Raw genomic sequence first — 20,388 nt, 5'->3', positions numbered from 1 at the left:
AAAAACACGGTTCCACAGTCCTTGTTGTCAGCCCGCTCCAGCTTCCGGTCTTCCTTTAAAAAACCCCAGGCTCACTGTTGAAAGCAATCAGAGGCAATCAGCGCAATTAAACAATTAACAATTATCGGCGCTGATTACCTCCAGCTGACAGTCGTGACGAAGGATCCGAGAGCCGCTCCTCTCACACTCTCTCTCTCTGCAGCCGACGCTCAAACCACGCCCACCCCACCACACATATGTATACTCACACACACACACATGACTTGTACAGTATGTGGTCCTGTGTGCCTGGACAGACAGATGCTGGGAAAAGCACTTGAATGTAAGCAAATGCACACACAGGCCGCACCCAGAGAACTGGAACTGAATCTGAAAAGAACACTTTGACGCTAATACAATCACAATGTGTTGTTCCCTAAGCGATCCGACTCAGATTTATGTCAGATGACCATGCCAGTCCAAAAACAGCCTCTTTCCCTCTAAGGTCAGCTTTTACATTGAAATGGATGCCTAATGAGGGAGAGATTAATGGTGTGTAATTGTCCCAAATGGCCTTCCAGGATATAATCAACTCCATGAGCAACAGTCCAGCCACCAGCAAGCCCCCCGTTACTCTGCGCCTGGTGGTGCCGGCCAGTCAGTGTGGCTCCCTCATCGGCAAAGGAGGCTCCAAGATTAAGGAGATGAGGGAGGTAAGGAGAACACCCCCCCCCCCTCCCCCAAACATCTACCCTTCTGGAACTCTGTTACACGACCAGAACATGGGTTACAGTGCATCAAATTACATTACATTACAGGCATTACATTACAGGTTTTATATTACATGCATTAGAGTGCAGGCATTTCGACTTGACAACTTTTGCACTTTTGAATATTACCCATTTATACAGTTGGATACATGCTGAAACAATTCAGGTGAAGTACCTTACTCAAGGGTACAATGGCATTGTCTTACCTGAGAATCAACCCTGCCAGTTCCCTTACCATTTACTACACTGCCACCTTGAGTTCCTTCCTGACTATGCCCTTACACAACAACTATTTAATGAATCTAATACCATTTTGAAAAATGCAGTGTAATGCATTTAATATACATTGGGGAAGGCCCTTTTCTGTTTCACCATGACAATGCCCCCGGGCACTCAGCGAGGGCCGTATAGAATCGGTTTTGCCAGTGTGTAAGAACTTGACTGGCCTGCACAGAGCCCTGACCACAACCCCATCTAAAACGCTAGGGATCAGTTGGAAAGCCAGGCAATGTGCAAACTTTTAGCATAAAGTCTACCCAGTAGAGTAGAAGTTGTTATAGCAGCAAAGGGTGGATAAACATATTAATTCCCATAATCATGTTGAGATGTTGTATGTCAGGTGTCCACATACTTTTAGCCATGTAGTGTATGTTTCATTGTGTAAGCATTAGCCTGTAGGCATGTTAGCCTATTGTGTGCTGCTAGCTGATATCCTCTGTGGCTAGCATTAGCCTGCAGACCTGTTATCCTGTTGCATGCTGCTAGCTGCTATCCTCTGTGGCTAGCACTAGCCTGCAGGCCTGTTAGTCTGCTGTGTGCTGCTAACTGCTGTTCTCTCCAGTCCACAGGTGCTCAGGTGCAGGTGGCGGGGGACATGCTGCCCAACTCTACAGAGCGTGCAGTGACCATCTCTGGGACCCCTGAGGCCATCATCCAGTGTGTCAAACAAATATGTGTGGTTATGCTAGAGGTAGAGTATGACCAGAGATGGGTGGCCATCACACTGCACCTCAGACACGGTCATCAACCCCTCAAATACATGAGTCTCCACCTCAGACATGCTATTATCCACCTCCAACACACTAGTCCCCACCTCCGGCATGCCAATCACCATCTCAAACACGTTAGTCACCACCTCAAACACGTTAGTCACCAACTCAAACATGTTAGTCACCACCTCAAACACGTTAGTCACCATCTCAAACACATTAGTCACCACCTCAAACATGTTAGTCACCATCTCAAACACAGGGCTCGAAATTGCGACCATTTTGGTTGCATATGCTCCCGAAATTTAATCTGTGCGACCTCGAAATATAATTGGGGGCATTTGTGCAAGTGCAAATAATTGTTCTGGTGCGACCTTTTTTTTTTTTTTCTTTTTCCAGTCAAACGTCTTTCTCTGTACATTCGCTAGTTAGTACACTCAGTATGTGCCTCGTGAGCTGACGGTGACCCTTCTAACCAATCGTGAGCTTGACATTCTTACCTTTAATGCTGATTTTACATTGGTTAATATTAGCCTTCAATCACTCCCTGTCGCTGCACTCCACTGTCACGCGTCACAGGGAGCTAACGCGTTAACTAATGTTACCTGAAGACAAAAGTTTATGCTCAATTTATTAGCGTTATCGAAAGCTGAAAAGTTGAAGCGAACGATTACGGCATTTTTTTTAAAACATTAACGTAGTGTTTTGTGTAGCGACCCGGTTGAAACAGCTAATTTCTCCGATGCAGTTTACTGGCGGTTGATTTAATTAGCGGTATTAACGTGACGAGAAGCGATTTGTCGTTTGAATGCATAACACGCAATTCCTTGAAGAGTCGACACATACATTAATTAGATTGCTATCCAGCGACTACGACACTTTAAGCGTGCGTTATTTATTGTAAACCGTACTGTTATATTGTCGTTTTTTATCAATAAAAAATCTATTGCATATATTGTTGGTGCTCCTTGCATTTTGGTGGGTGCTCCTAACTTTTTGAAGTTCGGAGCACCAGTGCTACCAAGTAAAAAAGTTAATTTCGAGCCCTGAAACATGTTAGTCACCACCTCAAACACGTTAGTCTCCACCTCAGACACATTAGTCTCCACCTCAAACACATTAGTCTCCACCCCAAATACACTAATCAACCGCTTAAATACATGAGTCTCCACCTCCACCCCAAACACTTTGGTCTCCACCTCATACATGCTAGCTATGTTGCACTGTGCTCTCTGTCACTAGAGCATCTAGAAAGGGAGGCTGTAGAAATGGATTTTCCTGCAATCTAGCCAGCACATTGTAGCCATGATACAGGTCAGAGGTTAAACTGGCTTGAATCATCAACTCCAATTGGAGCCTCACCTACATGAGATCATGACTCATCAGGAGAAATAAACAACCATTTTGTTTTTGTGTTAGCCAGGCACATGCCACGACCCTGGATTTGGGTGGACTTACCTCACATTTCAGTAGTGACCTAGTATGGCACATAGTAGCAAATGCTAATGACCCTGGTGAGTGAGGTGACTCACACTCAACGCAGGCTGGAAGGAAACTGGCCAGTCCAACACTGGCCTACGCAACAAAAACCCTATGTTCTGGTTGCCTGGGCAATGCCAGCATACAAGCCCACACTCTCTTCACCAATGGCTGAGTGTCAGCCATTTTGTTCTTGGGCTTGAAATGGGGAAACGCTGGTTTGTTAGGCCTCTTTGTTTGACAGTTATTGTGGCAGATGTTACTCTAGTCCAGGAGCTAAGCTATTAGGGCGTATTAAGGCGGGAAAATCCCGCTGGCTGCTGTATGTGGTATGAGGTCAAGGTCAGTGTGTTTCACACACAGAACTCACATACTAACTGCTGTGGCGTTTCCTCCTCCCGCAGTGATACCTACTCACACACTCTCTCCCCAGGAGATGCTCCTTATGCATGATTCAAACCCACAGCTTCAACAGGTCTTTTACAAACTTTAAGTCTTCCCTCTCAGACAAGTGCAAAATGAGGATTATTTTTCTTTTCTACTTGTTTTTAGATGATTTCAGTTTTTGGCCTGGAGAGACCCCGCCCACAGGTAAGGTAAGGGGCGGAGCCTGGGAGTTTGACAGACAGACGTTTGCTCTGAAGCCCTGGGCCCTTGCCTGCTCTTAACGGTTTCTCTCCTGCTCTAAACGGTCTCTCTCCTGCTCTAAACGGTCTCTCTCCTGCTCTAAACGGTCTCTCTCCTGCTCTAAACGGTCTCTCTCCTGCTCTTAACGGTCTCTCTCCTGCTCTAACTCTGTCTCTGCCTCTCCCTTCTCCCCTCTCCTAGTCCCCACCGAAAGGTGCAACCATTCCCTACCGCCCAAAGCCCGCCTCCACCCCCGTCATTTTTTCAGGTGGCCAGGTAAGAGCCGATCCTCTGGCGGCGTCCGCAGCAAACCTCAGCCTCTTACTGCAGCACCAGCCACTGCCTGTTAGTGCTCAGGTTTTACTCATCTTCTCACTTGCATGCTCCCGCCCAGAAAAGCCAGGGGGGTGGGGGGGCGAGGGGGGGGGGAAGAGAGCTTGCAATGGGTCTGCTTTTGAGAGGGAATCTTTGGATCATCTGCATCAGGATTGCAGGTGTGACACTCACATCCAGGGCTTGAAGACAAAATTTTTTCTATCTGGTCATTCCGAGCAGAATATATAAATAGTGATTAGATATCAGACTATAATAGATATTTATTACTATCAGATGGAAAGAACAGCAGCAGTTCTACTGGTGTCGAGGGAGAGTGTCATACTAGACTAGTCATACACTAGATGCATAGCTACTGCAGGATTCACTCAGTATCTAGAGGTTAGAGTATCAGTTTCAGAAAACAGCCTGAATGGCTAAATTCCATAAAGCACACACCTGTTGCACTTGACTATTGCAGAAGTTTAAAACATTCCAGTAAGGTTGTGGTGAACAATGTAGAAATGTTTCTTTTTCTTAACTACCCCAAAATTTCTACTTTACCGCTGCTTTGCAAATTAGGTCCAGATCACGATTTTATTTTTTCTCGGCAGGAAAATAAACTGCCATGACATTCCACCACCTAAAAAAGATTTTTTTGAATGTAGATGAGGATGGCAGAATTGTAGATGAAGCTAGACACTCTTGTGGGGTTTGCTCTGCATACAAGCCATCTGTAAATGAAGTGACCGCACCCAGCTCAGTGCTATACGCTCCTGTGTACAAGGACTACCTCCATCATTTCCTATGAATGAACCAATGTACAGCAATTATGGAGTACAGGTGACATACCTCTGGACTCTAGCGTTAATAGTTTATAGTCTTACAAACGCACCGTTCAGGCAGCTGGGAATTGGGAAATTTCCAGTTTGTGAACATCCCACTTCCTAGTTGAGAGCGTTCACATGACGACAACAAACAGGCAACATGGCCGCCCCCAGGAAATCTGCTCTATTTCTGCTGTCAGAATACAGAAAAGTGACAAACAACCTCGTCATCACCCATATAAACCAACACAGGGACGGAATGGAGCTCAGGAGGTCAATATTATTTGTACACTACATTTCTACATGTTTTGATGTACTGCCGTTTTTCGTAAATAATATTTAACACAGCTAGCAAACTAGGTAGGCTAGGCATCAGCTGATTTCTGTCAGTTACGGTATTGACAGTTAGGTAAGTAGCTAGCCATAAGGCTAACATTACGTTAGCTACACGAAAACTAGCTACATGATGAAGATAAATTTATGGAAGTAAACTGCAAAGTATCGTTTAACATCACAATCTCCTGCGCTAATGAGTATGACCTAAATTAACAATGAAGTGACTTATTTGTGTGCGGAGCAAGTACATTTCCTTACATTTCACCACAAACACTGCCATGTCGAGTGACGTCAAACCTGCTTCTCGGAGCTCTCAAAAACCTCCCACTTTCCTAGTGGGGTGTTCCTAGTTCAACAGGCGTTCAGGTGTATTCTCCCACTCGGAGGTTGGAACTTTCCCACTTCCCAGTTGCTCATGAACGCACCATATACCCAAAGAACACAAGCTAGAAGACTATAAGCTATAAGTCTTTTGTTTAAGACAAGTTGTGCAAGCTCTCTTTATTAGTTCCTACACCCCTCCCCCTGGGAAGATAGCATATCCTTTTAATATTGAATATACAGCCTCATGACCTCCATATGTAGCTCTGGAAAAAATTGAGACCACATCAAGAGACTAAATTCTCAGTTTCACAGTATATGTTCTATGTATCTCTGTAAAATTCAACTTTTGATATTCTTTCATGAACTATTGGCCACATTTGATTTTAATTCCAAAAACCGTATCACTGATTGGTGTATACAGATCTGATATGCTGGGCTCTCCAGTGATATTAAAGGGATATAATATCAGCACGTTTGTCAGTGTCATTCCAGTTCATTCTATGAGGGATGATGCAATGAGTGTGGGAGGAGCCAAACCTGACTCCTCCTCCTCTTGTGTGTCATTCATATGACAACACCAAGTCTCTAATGATAAACTCAGGAGGTCCATGAATTGCTGCTCGCTATCCCAGAATTCAAGGTCCCTGAAATAAGTATTGAAATTAAACTTGTTATAGCACTGGGGAATGCTCTATGGGAGTGATTATAGACGGAAATACTATAAAAGAATGGGGTTGGATGTTAGAACGGGTCATTTGGACTCTATTTACTGAGAGAATTTAGTTATTTCATGGACACTTCTTTTGTGGAATTGTAGATTTTTACATGCTATGTAGAGCACAGTGAGAATTTATAAAATTAATTTAGCGAAAGGAAAAGTACCCCCTGGGCACAGCGAGAAGCAGTGCTCAACAGAACTAAAGGTGAAGATTGTAAAATACTCTCTCTCCCTCTCCCTCCTTCTCCCTCTCTCTCTCTCTGTCTCTCTCTTGTAGGCCTACACCATTCAGGGACAGTATGCCATCCCTCACCCAGATGTGAGTTGCTTATCTCCGCTCTCCCTTTCACTGTCATCAGTCTGCATGTGTCTCTTCTCTCCGCTGAACTCTATTAATATTAGATCCTAATATTAATACCACATTTCCGATCTGTAATTTGAGTCATATTACAATCTGAAATTGCTCGCAGCCTGTGGCTTCCGAAGTGTGAACCAAACGAGGACTTGGCCTGTGCCAGGTGAAAATGGCCGCCCAGCGGGGTTGTCGTTTCTTCCGAGTCAGCTCCGGCTAAAAAGGGTGCGGTGTAACAGAACGCTCTTCATCCCCTCCGCCCCTGCGATGATGAGTGTGGTAAACCCGCGCGGGCCGGGGATGTGGGTCGTCCACACCTCCCGGCTCCCAGAAGACCATGTTGTCTCCATGACTAATCTGACATGATCAGTCACGGTAGTAAAAAGCATCCAGAGAGAGACTGTGTGGCACATGCTTTAATTCGGGAGTGGCGGTGATTGATGCCCGAGGAGACGTCGGGTGACTTTACCATCGGTCAAGCGGGCGCTGATGTCCCCTTCATCTCGTTAAAACTTTTTCTAAAGGGTGAACCCATTCCTCAGCGTGCGGTCTACCCGCGTCCTGCGCCACTGCGGCACTGTGAATGAAAGCCGTTACCTTCATAGAGTTTGCGCTGCGTGCGGGAAGGCGGAGGGGGGGGGGGTGTTAGTGTGTCTAATCGAGGTCATCACCCCTCCACTGCGTAAGAAATGGCTTGGGGGGGAGGTAGGGTGTAAGGTGTGTATCCCCATGATGAATTTGGGGTTTTATGGGTTGATGCGCTACTCGGTTAGCGGACAGAGATACCCGGCGTAAGCGTTAGCTGAATGCTACCTTCTGCCCTTTGCCTGCACATGCATCATGCTCAGAGGATCATCAGCACGTAGCATACGCCAAACAAACATAGCTATGAGGCCACCAAGAGGAAGACCTGCAACACACGGTGTTCAGCCAATCACAAAGCCACAGCACAGTGTTCAGCCAATCACAAACCCACAGCACAGTGTTCAGCCAATCACAAACCCACAGCACAGTGTTGAGCCAATCACAAACCCACAGCAGTGTTCAGCCAATCACAAACCCACAGTGTTCAGCCAATCACAAACCCACAGCACCGTGTTCAGCCAATCACAAACCCACAGTGTTCAGCCCGTCACAAACCCACAGCACAGCGTTCAGCCAATCACAAACCCACAGCCCACAGTGTTCAGCCAATTACAAACCCACAGTACAGTGTTCAGCCAATCACAAACCCACAGCCCACAGTGTTCAGCCAATCACAAACCCACAGCACATGGTGTTCATCCATCCATACATTATCTATACCCGCTTATCCTGAGCAGTGTCGCGGGGGGTGCTGGAGCGTATCCCAGCGTACATTGGGCAAGAGGCAGGAATACACCCTGGCCGGGCACACACACCATTCACTCACACACTCATACCTATGGGCAATTTAGAGACTCCAATCTGCCTACCTGCATGTCTTTGGACTGTGGGAGGAAACCGGAGTACCCGGAGGAAACCCACGCAGATACGGGGGAACACACAAACTCCACACAGAAAGGCTGAGATTCGAACCCAGAACCTTCTTGCTGTGAGGCGACAGTGCTACCCACTGCACCACCATGCCACCCCACCCAGTGTTCAGCCAATCTCAAACCCACAGCACAGTGTTCAGCCAATCTCAAACCCACAGCACAGTGTTCAGCCAATCACAAACCCACAGCCCATGGTGTTCAGCCAACCTCAAACCCACAGCACACAGTGTTCAGCCAATCACAAACCCACAGCACAGTGTTCAGCCAATGTCAAACCCCCCAGCACACAGTGTTCAGCCAATCACAAACCCACAGCATACAGTGTTCAGCCAATCACAAACCCACAGCATACAGTGTTCAGCCAATCCCAAACCCACAGTAGTGTTCAGCCAATGTCAAATCCACATCACAGTGTCCAGCCAATCTCAAACCCACAGCACACGGTGTTCAGCCAAACTCAAACCCACAGCACAGTGTTCAGCCAATCCCAAACCCACAGCACACGGTGTTCAGCCAATCCCAGGCCAAGTCCTATGCACGTTTTTCACTCTCTCTCTTTTTCTCTCTCTCTCTCTTTTCCACCATGATGTTTCATAGCCTCTCCTCGTTGTCTGTTTATTCTAGTTTAGTTCTTGATTTCTTGGTGTGACTTGTGTTATAAAAATAACCTCTTAGTTCTCCTGTCCCTCCCCCCCGTCAGCAGTTGACCAAGCTCCACCAGTTGGCTATGCAGCAAACTCCCTTTACTCCCCTTGGACAGACCACCCCTGCTTTCCCTGGTACGTACCCAACAGCCCTATTCAAATGTCCTTCTCTTTTACCTGTAGCAGCTCTTTCTCCTTTTTCATTCACTTTATCTCTCTCTCCGTGTTGCGCTTCTCAACGTGCCCCTGGTGGTTGCTGTCCACGTCTCACGTGGTGCTTTTCTTTTTTTTTTTGTTTTTTGGCTGTTTCGTCTCACACTTCATTATAGAGTCCCCAAGGTTTTCCCAGCACATGAAGGTTGGGGAGGGTTTAGCCTATGGTTGGAGAACGTTCCGTCTGTGGTTGGAGAGGGTTCCATCTATGGTTAGAGAACGTTCCATCTGTGGTTGGAGAGGTTCCCTCTATGGTTGAAGAACATTCCGTCTATAGTCTGAGAGGGTTCCATCAGGGGCTGGAAAACGTTCCATCTATGGTCAGAGAACTTTCCGTCTATGGTCCGAGAACATTCCGTCTATGGTTGGAGGACGTTCCGTCTATGGTCGGAGAGGACGTCTCTCCAGGCAAAGAAAGATCAACTTCCTGCAAGCAAAAAGTTTGAGGTTCCATCCTATCGCCCCCCTCCCCCCCCCCCACTTCAGTAACAAAAAAAACCTGTATCAGATTCACCCTGAATAATGAACACCAGACAGGGCAACAGATAAATCTACAGTCTTGTTAAAAAAATAGCTTTATTCAACAATTTTGTCCTGGAGTCATCAACAATGAATCAAGCCTCACTTTTCCTGAACAGAACAGATTTCCATGACTATGAGACTTCAAAAAATAGTATTATTATTATATCTTTATGCACATAAACACAAATGCTATGCATACTCCAGGCAACCAACCTTTATAAAATATCTTTTACAGACACAGCTATTTTATATTTTGTTCACAACTAATTTATTAAACTAAAATCATCTCAACTCCAAACAATGGCAAATTATTCATCAGAATAAGGGCTTACACAGGACTACATGATTTTTATTCCATCTCCTTGAAATTCATTCCAAGGATCCCACCCATAACTTCTTGTTACCCCCTACAGCAACGTCTGTGCAAGGTATTAAGGGCGGGGCCCCGGTCTGTCGTCGTGACGGAGGGAGACTGGCTCCCGTGGTAACTCTATCGCCATGGAAACAACTCAAGTCTATCTTAAATGCTATTTATGCGGCCCTCTCTCTTTGCCCTGCTCCTGACCCAGGTTTGGATGCCAGCCCCCCGGCCAGTACTCATGAACTCACCATTCCCAATGATGTGAGTATGTGCTGTTCCTAGGAAGTCCCCAAATCACGCTCACATCACCATGACACCATACCCACATCACACCAACGTCACACGCACATTACGATGACATCACACCTATGTCATGCCCACATCACTCCTATATCACACCAATGTCACGCCCACATCTCACCAACGTCATACCCACATCACACTCACATTACAGTAATGTCATGCCCACATCACAACAATGTCACACCCACATCACACCAATGTCATGCCCACATAAAAATGTCACGCCCACATCATGTCTACATCACAACAATGTCATGTCCACACCACGCCAATGTCACACCCACATCACGCCAATGTCATGCCCACATCACAACAATGTCATGCCCACATCACAACAATGTCACGCCCACATCATGTCTACATCACAACAATGTCACGCCCACGTCACCATAGTGTCACGCCCACATCATGTCTACATCACAACAATGTCACACCCACATCACACCAATGTCGCGCCCACATCATGTCCACATCACAACAATGTCACACCCACATCACGCCACTGTCACGCCCACATCATGTCCACATCACAACAATGTCACACCCACATCACGCCACTGTCACGCCCACATCATGTCCACATCACAACAATGTCACGCCCACATCATGTCTACATCACGCCAATGTCACACCCACATCACACCAATGCCAGGCCCACATCACGTACACATCACCTCAATGTCACACCCACATCACACTAACGTCATGCCAATGCCATGTCCACGTTCATTTATACACCAAGCCCTGGCTAGATTCAGAATGCTGAAAATATGAATATTTAATTATGAATTATCTCTATAAAAAGCAAACCAGCATTGATAAAACATTAAATTCGAAGAGCCTTCTGAGCATACAAATTACATACAGGTAGATTACCTGTGGAGAGCTGGCTGATAAATGCTTGGTATGCCCAGATGAAACCTAGCTCTTAGGTCTGTTAGTTTTCTCAAACAGTTCTCATTGATAACTGCCAATGTACGGCAATATGTAAACATACTGTAAATATATGTACTTAAAAAATTTCTTTTGATAAATATATTTCACAGCATTGCAGTGCAAAATTATTTTGCATTATCTGGTATTAATTATTCATGCAATGACACATGCATATTTGCCTATATTGTGAAGTGTTTATATATACATAATACATTTTAATATATTTTAATTTATAAAGATTTTATGAAGATGATTCAGCAAATTCTTTTTTCCTGTATCATGTAGATTATGCATGAAAAGACTGCAGATCTCAAAGATATCGGCATGCATTTGTATGCAAGAGGAGCAAGAGCGCGACCAGTGTCATGAGACCTTTTTTGGGGTGTGGTTTTTCTTTTAAGAACCTCTGCAATTTTTTCTCAGCTAATAGGCTGTATAATCGGGCGCCAGGGAACCAAAATCAACGAGATCCGACAGATGTCTGGAGCGCAGATCAAAATCGCTAACGCCATGGAAGGGTCATCAGAGCGTCAGATCACCATCACAGGAACCCCCGCCAACATCAGCCTCGCCCAATACCTCATCAACGCAAGGTACCCAAAACCGCCGCTAACACCATTAGCTAGACCCAATACCTCATCAACGCAATTACCCAAAATCACCGCTAACACCATTAGCTAGACCCAGTACCTCATCTACGCAAGGTACCCACAACCACCATAAATGTTAATTCAGCTTCTAAACCTTGTGCACAAGACCAAGGCTGTGACTATACTGTAGGAACTGACTGGATACCACAGGGAATCTTCAGATTTGTCAGAGTCAACATGTTTTCATTCCAGTTTGTGGTTATTTGAAAAAAAATAATGGACTCCATTAAGTATTGTCCTTAACTTCAAATCCTGATTATTGCTGGGATCCTCCTGAGATTCTTTTTTTTCCACTACTGTTTGACTGTTTTTTCTTACCACTGTGGTTTTTTTTTTTTTTTTGCTTAACTTGCTCATTTTTGTAAGGGTTCAGGCTCAGTCTTTAACATTGTTCCTGTTTTCTGGTAATGTATCTTTGTGATAGCGGCTTGTATTCAGTTAACATTTGTCCTTAACTGTGAGTCACAAGTAAACACTAGTTTTACACTTTTTCTTTACAAACTCAGTTTGGACTCACCAAACTGACTATGAAGACTAATGTTTATTGAACCACTGCCAGTGTGGGGGGGGTGCAGTTTTGGGGGGGACAAACAAACTGAAGCAGCACTTCATAGCTCAGCAAAAAATCGAAACACAACACAACACACTGTAATGTTGCCTAAACACTGGCCAGTAGCACTACTTGAACATATTTTGCCCTTGTTAATAATATAAAATAATGTGTAGAGATGACAAAATGCCCATTTCACCTACATCACCTAAAGTTACCAACAGGCAACAGCTCAATTTCTAAATATGGAACTTTTAAAGTCATTTTTACTGCCACTGTTACATTCTATGAAGTCATAAAAAGAGTAGGAAAACATTAGCTAACTCCAAGGTCATTTATAGAGCCTTCTGCTGCCATCTGCTGGACAAAATGTGAATGTTGAAGTTTAAAGGAGGCAACAAAATTCACCAACCCATGGAATATCCCGGGATTATCGGAGCTCTCACTCTCATCATGGCCACGCAAAACCAACTCAAAGGCTCCACAAAATTTCACAGTCTATTATTCTGGATGTGTCGATTTTTCACCTCTTCGTTGTGCCTTCTAATGCCAATCCAGTAGTCTCCATCTAGCTGTTCAGCAATCCTAAGCCTGCCAAAAAATTTAGTCTCATACTATTGTCTAGATGGCTGCGGCTACTTTCGTGCCGTTTGCATTTTTCAGAAAGATGTTATAGGTCTTGTACCCCCGTCGTTGTCCTCAATGCTTTGGTGCCGACACTTTGAAATAGCAAACAGGGAAAGCAATAAAAGGCATTACTTACACCACATCCAGCTAGCCAACTCCGTTTGTCATAATAAGAGCGGGAGAAGCCCCGGGTATAGGCTCGTCCTCGACACTTGCCTGCTGCTGAATTTGTAAATTTGGTCGATCTGGTCCAAGCTCCTTTTCCTCTGTTTTTCTTCCAGTGAACGCCTTGTGAAAGGGTGTTTTTGTAAGGAAATAACCGAATTTTCTTTGATTTCTGTGGTTCCACTTGAATTTGCCATTTCCTGAAAGTACCGGTCAGCTAGCTAAGGAGCAGGTGTGACAGTCGCGCATCTGTAGTTATATTAATGGCGGGTGTGAACATGAAAGATAGCGTTGAGAATTGTCCAATGACATTACATCAACAAACATAAAAACAATACCAATTCGCTGCCAATAAAAGTGGGAGTGTCTGGAGCTGCGCCCTGTGGAAAATCTGAAGCAACCAATTAGAGAGCAGCCTCAGGTCACCTGCTTGCCAAAAGTTGAAGAACTTAGATACACACTCATTTGGCCAGCGCCCTACACCCAGGAAGTATATGTATTCAGACAGAAATTAACCAAATACAATTTGATTTTGGAACCAATTTTTAATAAATGCTGACAGGCGCTGATAGACTACCAGGCGCATTGTACGAGTAAACAATTTTTATTTTATAATTATTTCGCATTTAGGGGGGCGGCGCCCCGCATTCATGAACCGCCACTGAGCACTACCCAATGAAATCAGAATGGAATGGAATTAAATAAATAATATTTAAGTGTTCACCCGTTTCTATTACAAACTCACCAGACCGTGTTTGTGAAGAATGTACCCAACAGTCACAGTTCATTCCAACTCAAAGTAAGAACCCCAGCCTAAATATACTGGAGTTTTAAAATCCTGTCAGGAGCTTTAGAATATAACAGCTGGGCTGTCATCGATAAACATTAACCAGGCAGGTTGAGAGATGTAGACTAATGGATGTTGCTTTACTGTCATTGGCTGGCCAGGTTCAGAGATATAGACTAAAAAATGTTGCTTTTCTGTCATTGGCTGGCCAGGTTCAGAGATGTAGACTAACGGATGTTGCTTTACTCTCATTGGCTGGCCAGGTCCAGAGATGTAGACTAACAAATGTTGCTTTCCTGTCATTGGCTGGCCAGGTTCAGAGATGTAGACTAACAAACGTTGCTTTCTGTCATTGGCTGGCCAGGTTCAGAGATGTAGACTAAAAGTGTTGCTTTACTCTCATTGGCTGGCCAGGTTCAGAGGTGTAAACTAACGGATGTTGCTTTACTCTCATTGGCTGGACTGGTTCAGAGATTGTAAACTAACGGATGTTGCTTTACTCTCATTGGCTGGCCAGGTTCAGAGATGTAGACTAAAGGATGTTGCTTTACTCTCATTAGCAGGCCAGGTTCAGCTATGTAGTCTAACATATGTTGCTTTACTCTCATTGGCTGGCCAGGTTCAGCGATGTAGTCTAACGGATGTTGCTTTACTCTCATTGGCTGCTCAGGTTCAGAGATGTAGCAGCCATGTGGAGTGACCCCTCGTCCATGTCTACATCCTGAAGCCCCAAACCGACTCCATCATCTGCAGCTTTCAGCAGGCCCCTCCCTCGGACCCATCCTGCACCTCTCATCCGTCCTGGCCCAGTTAACCATGCCCACTTAACCACACCCAGTTATCTGTCCACCTGACAATCAACCTCCAGCAGCTGTCCTCCTGGTGTGAGGAGGCAGCTGCTAAAATGGAGACAAAATGATGTCGTTTCGTTTTGTTCTTGTAGTGCTTTAGTTTAGTATTTCCGCATGCCAAACTCTTAGGATCCAGCTGTGTTATTCTTTGACTCCTGTTTGCTTGTATTGCTGAGTAGGGTTGTTAAGTCCCTTGGCCTTTGCCAAGAAAATAACATATAAAAAAGAAACAAAAAATAATGTACAAAAAAATGTAAAATTTCTTTAAAAAAACGTATAAAAATGTAATTGCATCTGATTGCTACTAGGCAATGCTGTTGGCTAGGAAACAGGTGTGATGTGATGCACCTATATAGGGATGTTGCCATAGTGTCCCTCTTAATGATAGAGGCAGTAGTTTTAATACAAGAAGGCAAGGAGGAAGTAGTCTCAGTCCAAAAAGCTCAGACATACATATACCAAGTTGGATTGTTTTCTGTTTTTTTTTCTTCTTTTTTTTATGAAATGAAATGTTACCTTTGCTTATTTAACTTTCGTTCTGGTCTGGAGACTTGTTTTGCTAAATGCTTCTATCAAAGAAAAAAAAAGTTTGGAGAGTATTTATAGTTGGAAAGTTTTTATAGTTGTCAGCCCGAATTAATTAGTGAATCTGTCCTGATTACAAAGCTCTGGCAAAACGTGGAGAGAAAGCAGTGAAGAACTGCAGAGCATGTCATGTCGTACGGAAGTGTCAAATGCTTTCAGAACCATTCTTTTAGATTTCTGCCCTTTCCTTTTGCCTCCCCCACCACCTCCCTCCCTCGATGTTCAAGGACAACATCTGAGTTGACTGGAATGGGCGCACTCTAAATTCTACCCATAATCCTTCACTGCATCACATGACCCTTTTAAGCCAATGGCATTGCACCTAGTTTGTTTTCTCTTTCTCTCTCTGTATTTGGCCTACCCTGCATTTTAAGTGATTATAACCCATTTATATACTATACTGTATACTCATTTAAATATTCCTGTTCAGTCTTCCTGTTCCACTTCCCTGTTGGTAAATTAATAGCTCCAGTCCTACTACCCATTGCTTCAAAGAACAATGTCATTTTTTTGACACTCTAGTACCGTACATGTTTCAAAAAGGCGCTCTGCACAACCATAAACTTCACTCTCATTCATTATTTTTTTCATTTCTGTGTCTTGTGTACTTTGGGCAGTCCAAGGAAAATCATTTAAAAGCCTTTACGGTGGCATGGGGGAAAATGCATGATAAAAAAATAGATTTTTTGAAAAATGCATATGGATTTTTAAGACTATGGGCCGTGTCACTTTAAGCTCAGGTGCCACGTACTAGCTTGTCCCCCATGTGTATCTACATGAGGTGCCATGACGATGCCCAAACAGACTTGAATTGGCATTCATTTTTCAGGTTTCACGAAATTAACTTGAAAGTTATATGAAAACGTATGAAATTTGGACTGAAAGCAATACCTGTGGAATTTTGTAATAAAATAAGAATTACAGATGCAACTTTCGCACAGCACTGAATTTGTTGAGGAACGAAAGTTATCCGATGTAGTTTCTGCTGTGTGCATTTAGGTGCTTTAGACCAAATCTGTGCAGTGGACTTATGAAAATACTGAACTTGAGAATGGCTCCTCTTCCAAGTGTCTGTCACATCTTTCTGCAGCGAGTATGCAAGCACTCCACTGCAGTTATACGAGGCTCTCGCACACCGACTTTATAAATTTCCTCCTTTTGTGCATTCTTTCTCCATGAATCCACAAAGGCCTGGGCTTTCTGTCTGCATGCATTCATTCATATGCAGAAGCTCAAAAATGCCCTTGTACATTTTTTTTACACTTTCACCTGTGGCACACTGAATAAACACACAGTCTGACTCTACGCTTCAAATGGCCTTCGGACCATTTACCCAGCATTCCACATGAGAGCTGTCCTGAATGCAGAATTGTGTTGGGGCTGAAACAGATTTTTTAGGGCCGTGGAATGTTCTAGGGTTCTGGCCAGTGGCAGACACCAGAACCCGGTCTGCCTTCCTCTTACACATGATTGTTTCTTTCTCTTTTTCTTTGGTTTTTGTTCAAAAGGCCATCATGTTTGCTTCAGCAAATCCATGGTATTTCTGGATTTAAAACAAGTTACAAAACAGATTAGATTTTCCCCTTTTGGTCAGATTATGTGATTATAAACAGCTTGAAATAATTTTGCTTTCAATAAAGGAAATGTTCTGCATTTAATATGTTTGTGCCAATATCCAGAACATGCACGTTATTATGTCCCTTATTGCAGTGTAATTATCTACGTTTACAAAGTGCAAACTTTGTAAATCAACTTTACCATGCTACTTCTGTATATTCCATATTTCATATATAACTGTAATTACGTCAGAACAGTGCATTCCCCCCTCTGCTGGAATCACAAGCTGTTTCTAAGAGACGAGGGGAACGGGCGCTGTTTATAATCACATACATGAGCCTTGTTCTTTCCACAGTCCTTCCGTTCACTGTTTGCTTTTAGGTTATTTTAGTCTCTGTTGGGTTTTGATTTGTTGCCGTAGTTATTGACAATGTTAGTTATTGTAGCCCTTGGCCACTCCCCCGGAAATGGTGATCCGTATATCGGAAAGACCGAGCCCCCTGAAAACCGAACCCTCGTTTAACCGAGTCCCCAAAAAACCTGCGTGCTCACTTGCGGTTGCAGTGCTTCCTGAGGCTGTGTAGTGTTTGGAAACACGTTATGTTATGTATCTAGGCCTCAACCGCATTTGAGTCAAAAATTTGTTTGGCACTATCACTTAAGTTGAATGTAAATCTTTCAACAACACAGATTAAGCAATGCAGTCTTTTTAAGCTGACTTTGAGAAACGGCATCATTTTAAAGTGTGCTTGTTAATAACACTTCTACATCGTAATGCTCAAGGATGCTTTCTTTCTTTTTTGTTTTTAAGTAGGTTTTTTCCATGCATCCGAATGCATGCAACCATACACCGAGCCAAAGGCAACCTGATTTTAACTGGCTGGCAGCTGAAGATGCTGAAATGTCAATGCTAGATGCTACAGGTGTGGAGCTACAATGCAGTGACACTGTATACTGGCCATTAGCACTGCAAGCAGAAGGAACATGAGCATGCTGTATCATCAGCATAAACTCATGAGGAGGTTAGGGTTAGGGTTAGGGTTAGGGTTAGTCACTGGATAATGTGAGTGAAGAATCGGTTTTTGCTGTGTAACCTGTGTACCTAGCTGGAAGAGATTTAGAGATTTCTCTGTTAGCACGTTGACTTGTGTTGAATATGATCAGCAGCTGTCAGCCAGACACATTTATTTATTACTTAACCTCACGTGGAAGAATGAAACAGGCCAGTCACAAATATTTATGCTAAAATGTCTTTATATTTTTGCTTTTAGTTGGCTCATATTATGTTGAGGATTATGGGGAATGCATATTTAATTTAACAGTTCATATTCTGCAATAGTTATGTCATTTGATATTTTGCACAGCTTTGCGTTTTAATTCAAAATTATTTAAAGGATTTATTTTAGTTTAGTTTTTGATAATTTAGTTAGATTGTAACTAAAAAGCTTGTATGGAATGTTCTAATACAGTAGTCAATGAATAAGTCAGTGAAAAAAAAACAATGCTCTTGGGCTGTGTATGTGTAGCATTTTATTGTGTTATTATTATTTTTATTATTATTATTGTTATTATGGGTACTAAGATAACACTACAGATGCTACTATTATTGACTGGTGTTTCGCTCATTTTATTCCATTAAAATCATTTGTATTTGATAAGTTTTTCTTAGCAGTATTGTGTTGTTGATAATGCAGCATCATTATTTGTGAGGCAGAGTATCAAGGTAATCTCACTACCTACTGAATGTCTAAAGTCATCGCTGTTGCAAGGAAATTCTGCATTATATTTCTAAGCAGCTGTACATTGCAAAGATGCAGCATAAGGCTGATATTTTAACCCTCTGAACACTGCTTATTACCTCTCACTCATCCGTTGTCCAAATTCATAGCATCACATAATCATTCCTACCATCCAGATTTACACTGGAAAACCAACAAAATAACTTCAGAGTGTGCAATAATCTTCCCTCTGCTATTTAAGGCTTGAGCTACAAAATAATGTTTTAACAGATTTGTCACTTCATTAACTTTACTACCATTTATCTTCTTTTATCTGTACTGGAGCTGCAAAAAAAGGAACATAATCCCCTTTCTGTCCATGTTTATGCATATTCTGCTGTTTGAAACTGTAGCAAAGAGTTCAGGATTCATTTTAAGTTGAATATTCGCTGCTTGCAGATGTATATTAGATTTAAATTATTGAGGTTAGGTTACATTTGAAATGTTTTGTAAAAAGGAAAAAAATAAACTTTCTTTTTCCCTTGATTAGATTCCTGCTTTTTGTGTTTTGCACGTGTGTGTGCGTGCATGCATGTGTGTTTGGAGTGTGGAGACATAAATAACAAACTTATTTGTGAACAGTTTGGCCGCTTTTATATATGTATCTCTTATATAATGAAATCGCATGCATCACTTCCCAACTTGCCCAATGCATGCTGGGATATGACCAGGATAAACAGGTATAGATAATGGATGCATGGATCTCTTCCCGATCTATCAGTCTTGTTCATTCTTGTCATGACTTACAAAATCTTCGCCACTAGAGGGCTCACAGAGCCAACAAAGGAGAATGGCTTTTACGGGTAGATTCGGCATTTTATTTTTTATGATTTCTTTTTCTAAATGGGTGATAGTGTTTATGAGAACTAAAAGCGTCAAATATTCCGTTTACCAAAATGAATCCAAATGCATAAATGAACTGATGAATCAAAAAAAAAAGATGAATCAGACAAACATCAAGTATAAATACATGTATAAGATATTAATTGCTAGTCTTTAAAAAGTCTCTGTCTTCAGAATTTGAGTTAGCATGCACGGCTCATGAATGAAAATTATTTCAAAGTATAGTAGGACAAGTTTAAGAGAAGCTGGATTAAATCGGTTTTTGTCCTTTCATTTTACTTTGGAATGAATTAAATGAGTTAGTTACCTACATTACAACAGTTTTTGGTTATTTCTGAAAAACACCAAAATGTACTCACTAAATGGCAAAAAAAAAGTCAATAGTAAGGAAAGGTGTTAATAAAAAGGTTCTCGTGTTTTAATAAAACTATGCTGAAATGTGTTTGAGTGCCTAACATCAAAATGTGTAAGACCATCATCACATTTTCAAAAACAGAAAAACAAACATTTTTAAAATGCCATGTTTTGACTCATATTCATTTAACAACCACGCTGAAATAAATTAATAGAAATGTGCTTTACAAAATTTGATGAAAAATGTGTTGCAGTGGAAAAAAAAACAAAACAAACAAAACAAAAAAAACGTTGGTCTTATGTCCACAAAGTGAACAAATTCAAAAAGAATTATTAAATTATTTTTTGATTCAGATAGGCAGGAAATCATGTTATTTTAATAATGTCTTCAAATGAGTGGGAAATCATTTTTATTTACAGTTTTTCTCGATC

At 42.7% G+C, this 20,388-nt stretch overlaps 1 protein-coding gene across 15 annotated transcripts in view; it reads left to right on the top strand.

Annotated features, from left to right (window-relative positions):
- The window catches only part of pcbp3 (poly(rC) binding protein 3), an 82,271-nt gene extending 63,026 nt beyond the window's left edge, over nucleotides 1–19,245 (top strand). For 3 of the 15 annotated variants that reach the window (XM_064310752.1, XM_064310754.1, XM_064310753.1), the window contains 9 exons: nucleotides 561–692; nucleotides 1,591–1,719; nucleotides 3,770–3,808; nucleotides 4,046–4,189; nucleotides 6,639–6,680; nucleotides 8,931–9,009; nucleotides 10,179–10,231; nucleotides 11,633–11,802; nucleotides 14,659–19,245. In XM_064310752.1, coding sequence (XP_064166822.1) covers nucleotides 561–692; nucleotides 1,591–1,719; nucleotides 3,770–3,808; nucleotides 4,046–4,189; nucleotides 6,639–6,680; nucleotides 8,931–9,009; nucleotides 10,179–10,231; nucleotides 11,633–11,802; nucleotides 14,659–14,713 — 843 coding nt within the window. In that variant the 3' untranslated portion in view covers nucleotides 14,714–19,245. Of the gene's footprint in view, nucleotides 1–560; nucleotides 693–1,590; nucleotides 1,720–3,769; nucleotides 3,809–4,045; nucleotides 4,190–6,638; nucleotides 6,681–8,930; nucleotides 9,010–10,178; nucleotides 10,232–11,632; nucleotides 11,803–14,658 lie in introns of those variants that run through there. The other 12 variants (XM_064310759.1, XM_064310758.1, XM_064310755.1 and 9 more) reach the window with 12 other exon arrangements.
- Nucleotides 19,246–20,388: the final 1,143 nt, after the last annotated feature.

The sequence above is a fragment of the Anguilla rostrata genome, chromosome 15, assembly GCF_018555375.3.
Source record: "Anguilla rostrata isolate EN2019 chromosome 15, ASM1855537v3, whole genome shotgun sequence".
NCBI lineage: Eukaryota > Metazoa > Chordata > Actinopteri > Anguilliformes > Anguillidae > Anguilla > Anguilla rostrata.
This window is presented reverse-complemented; position numbering and strand designations above follow the sequence as displayed.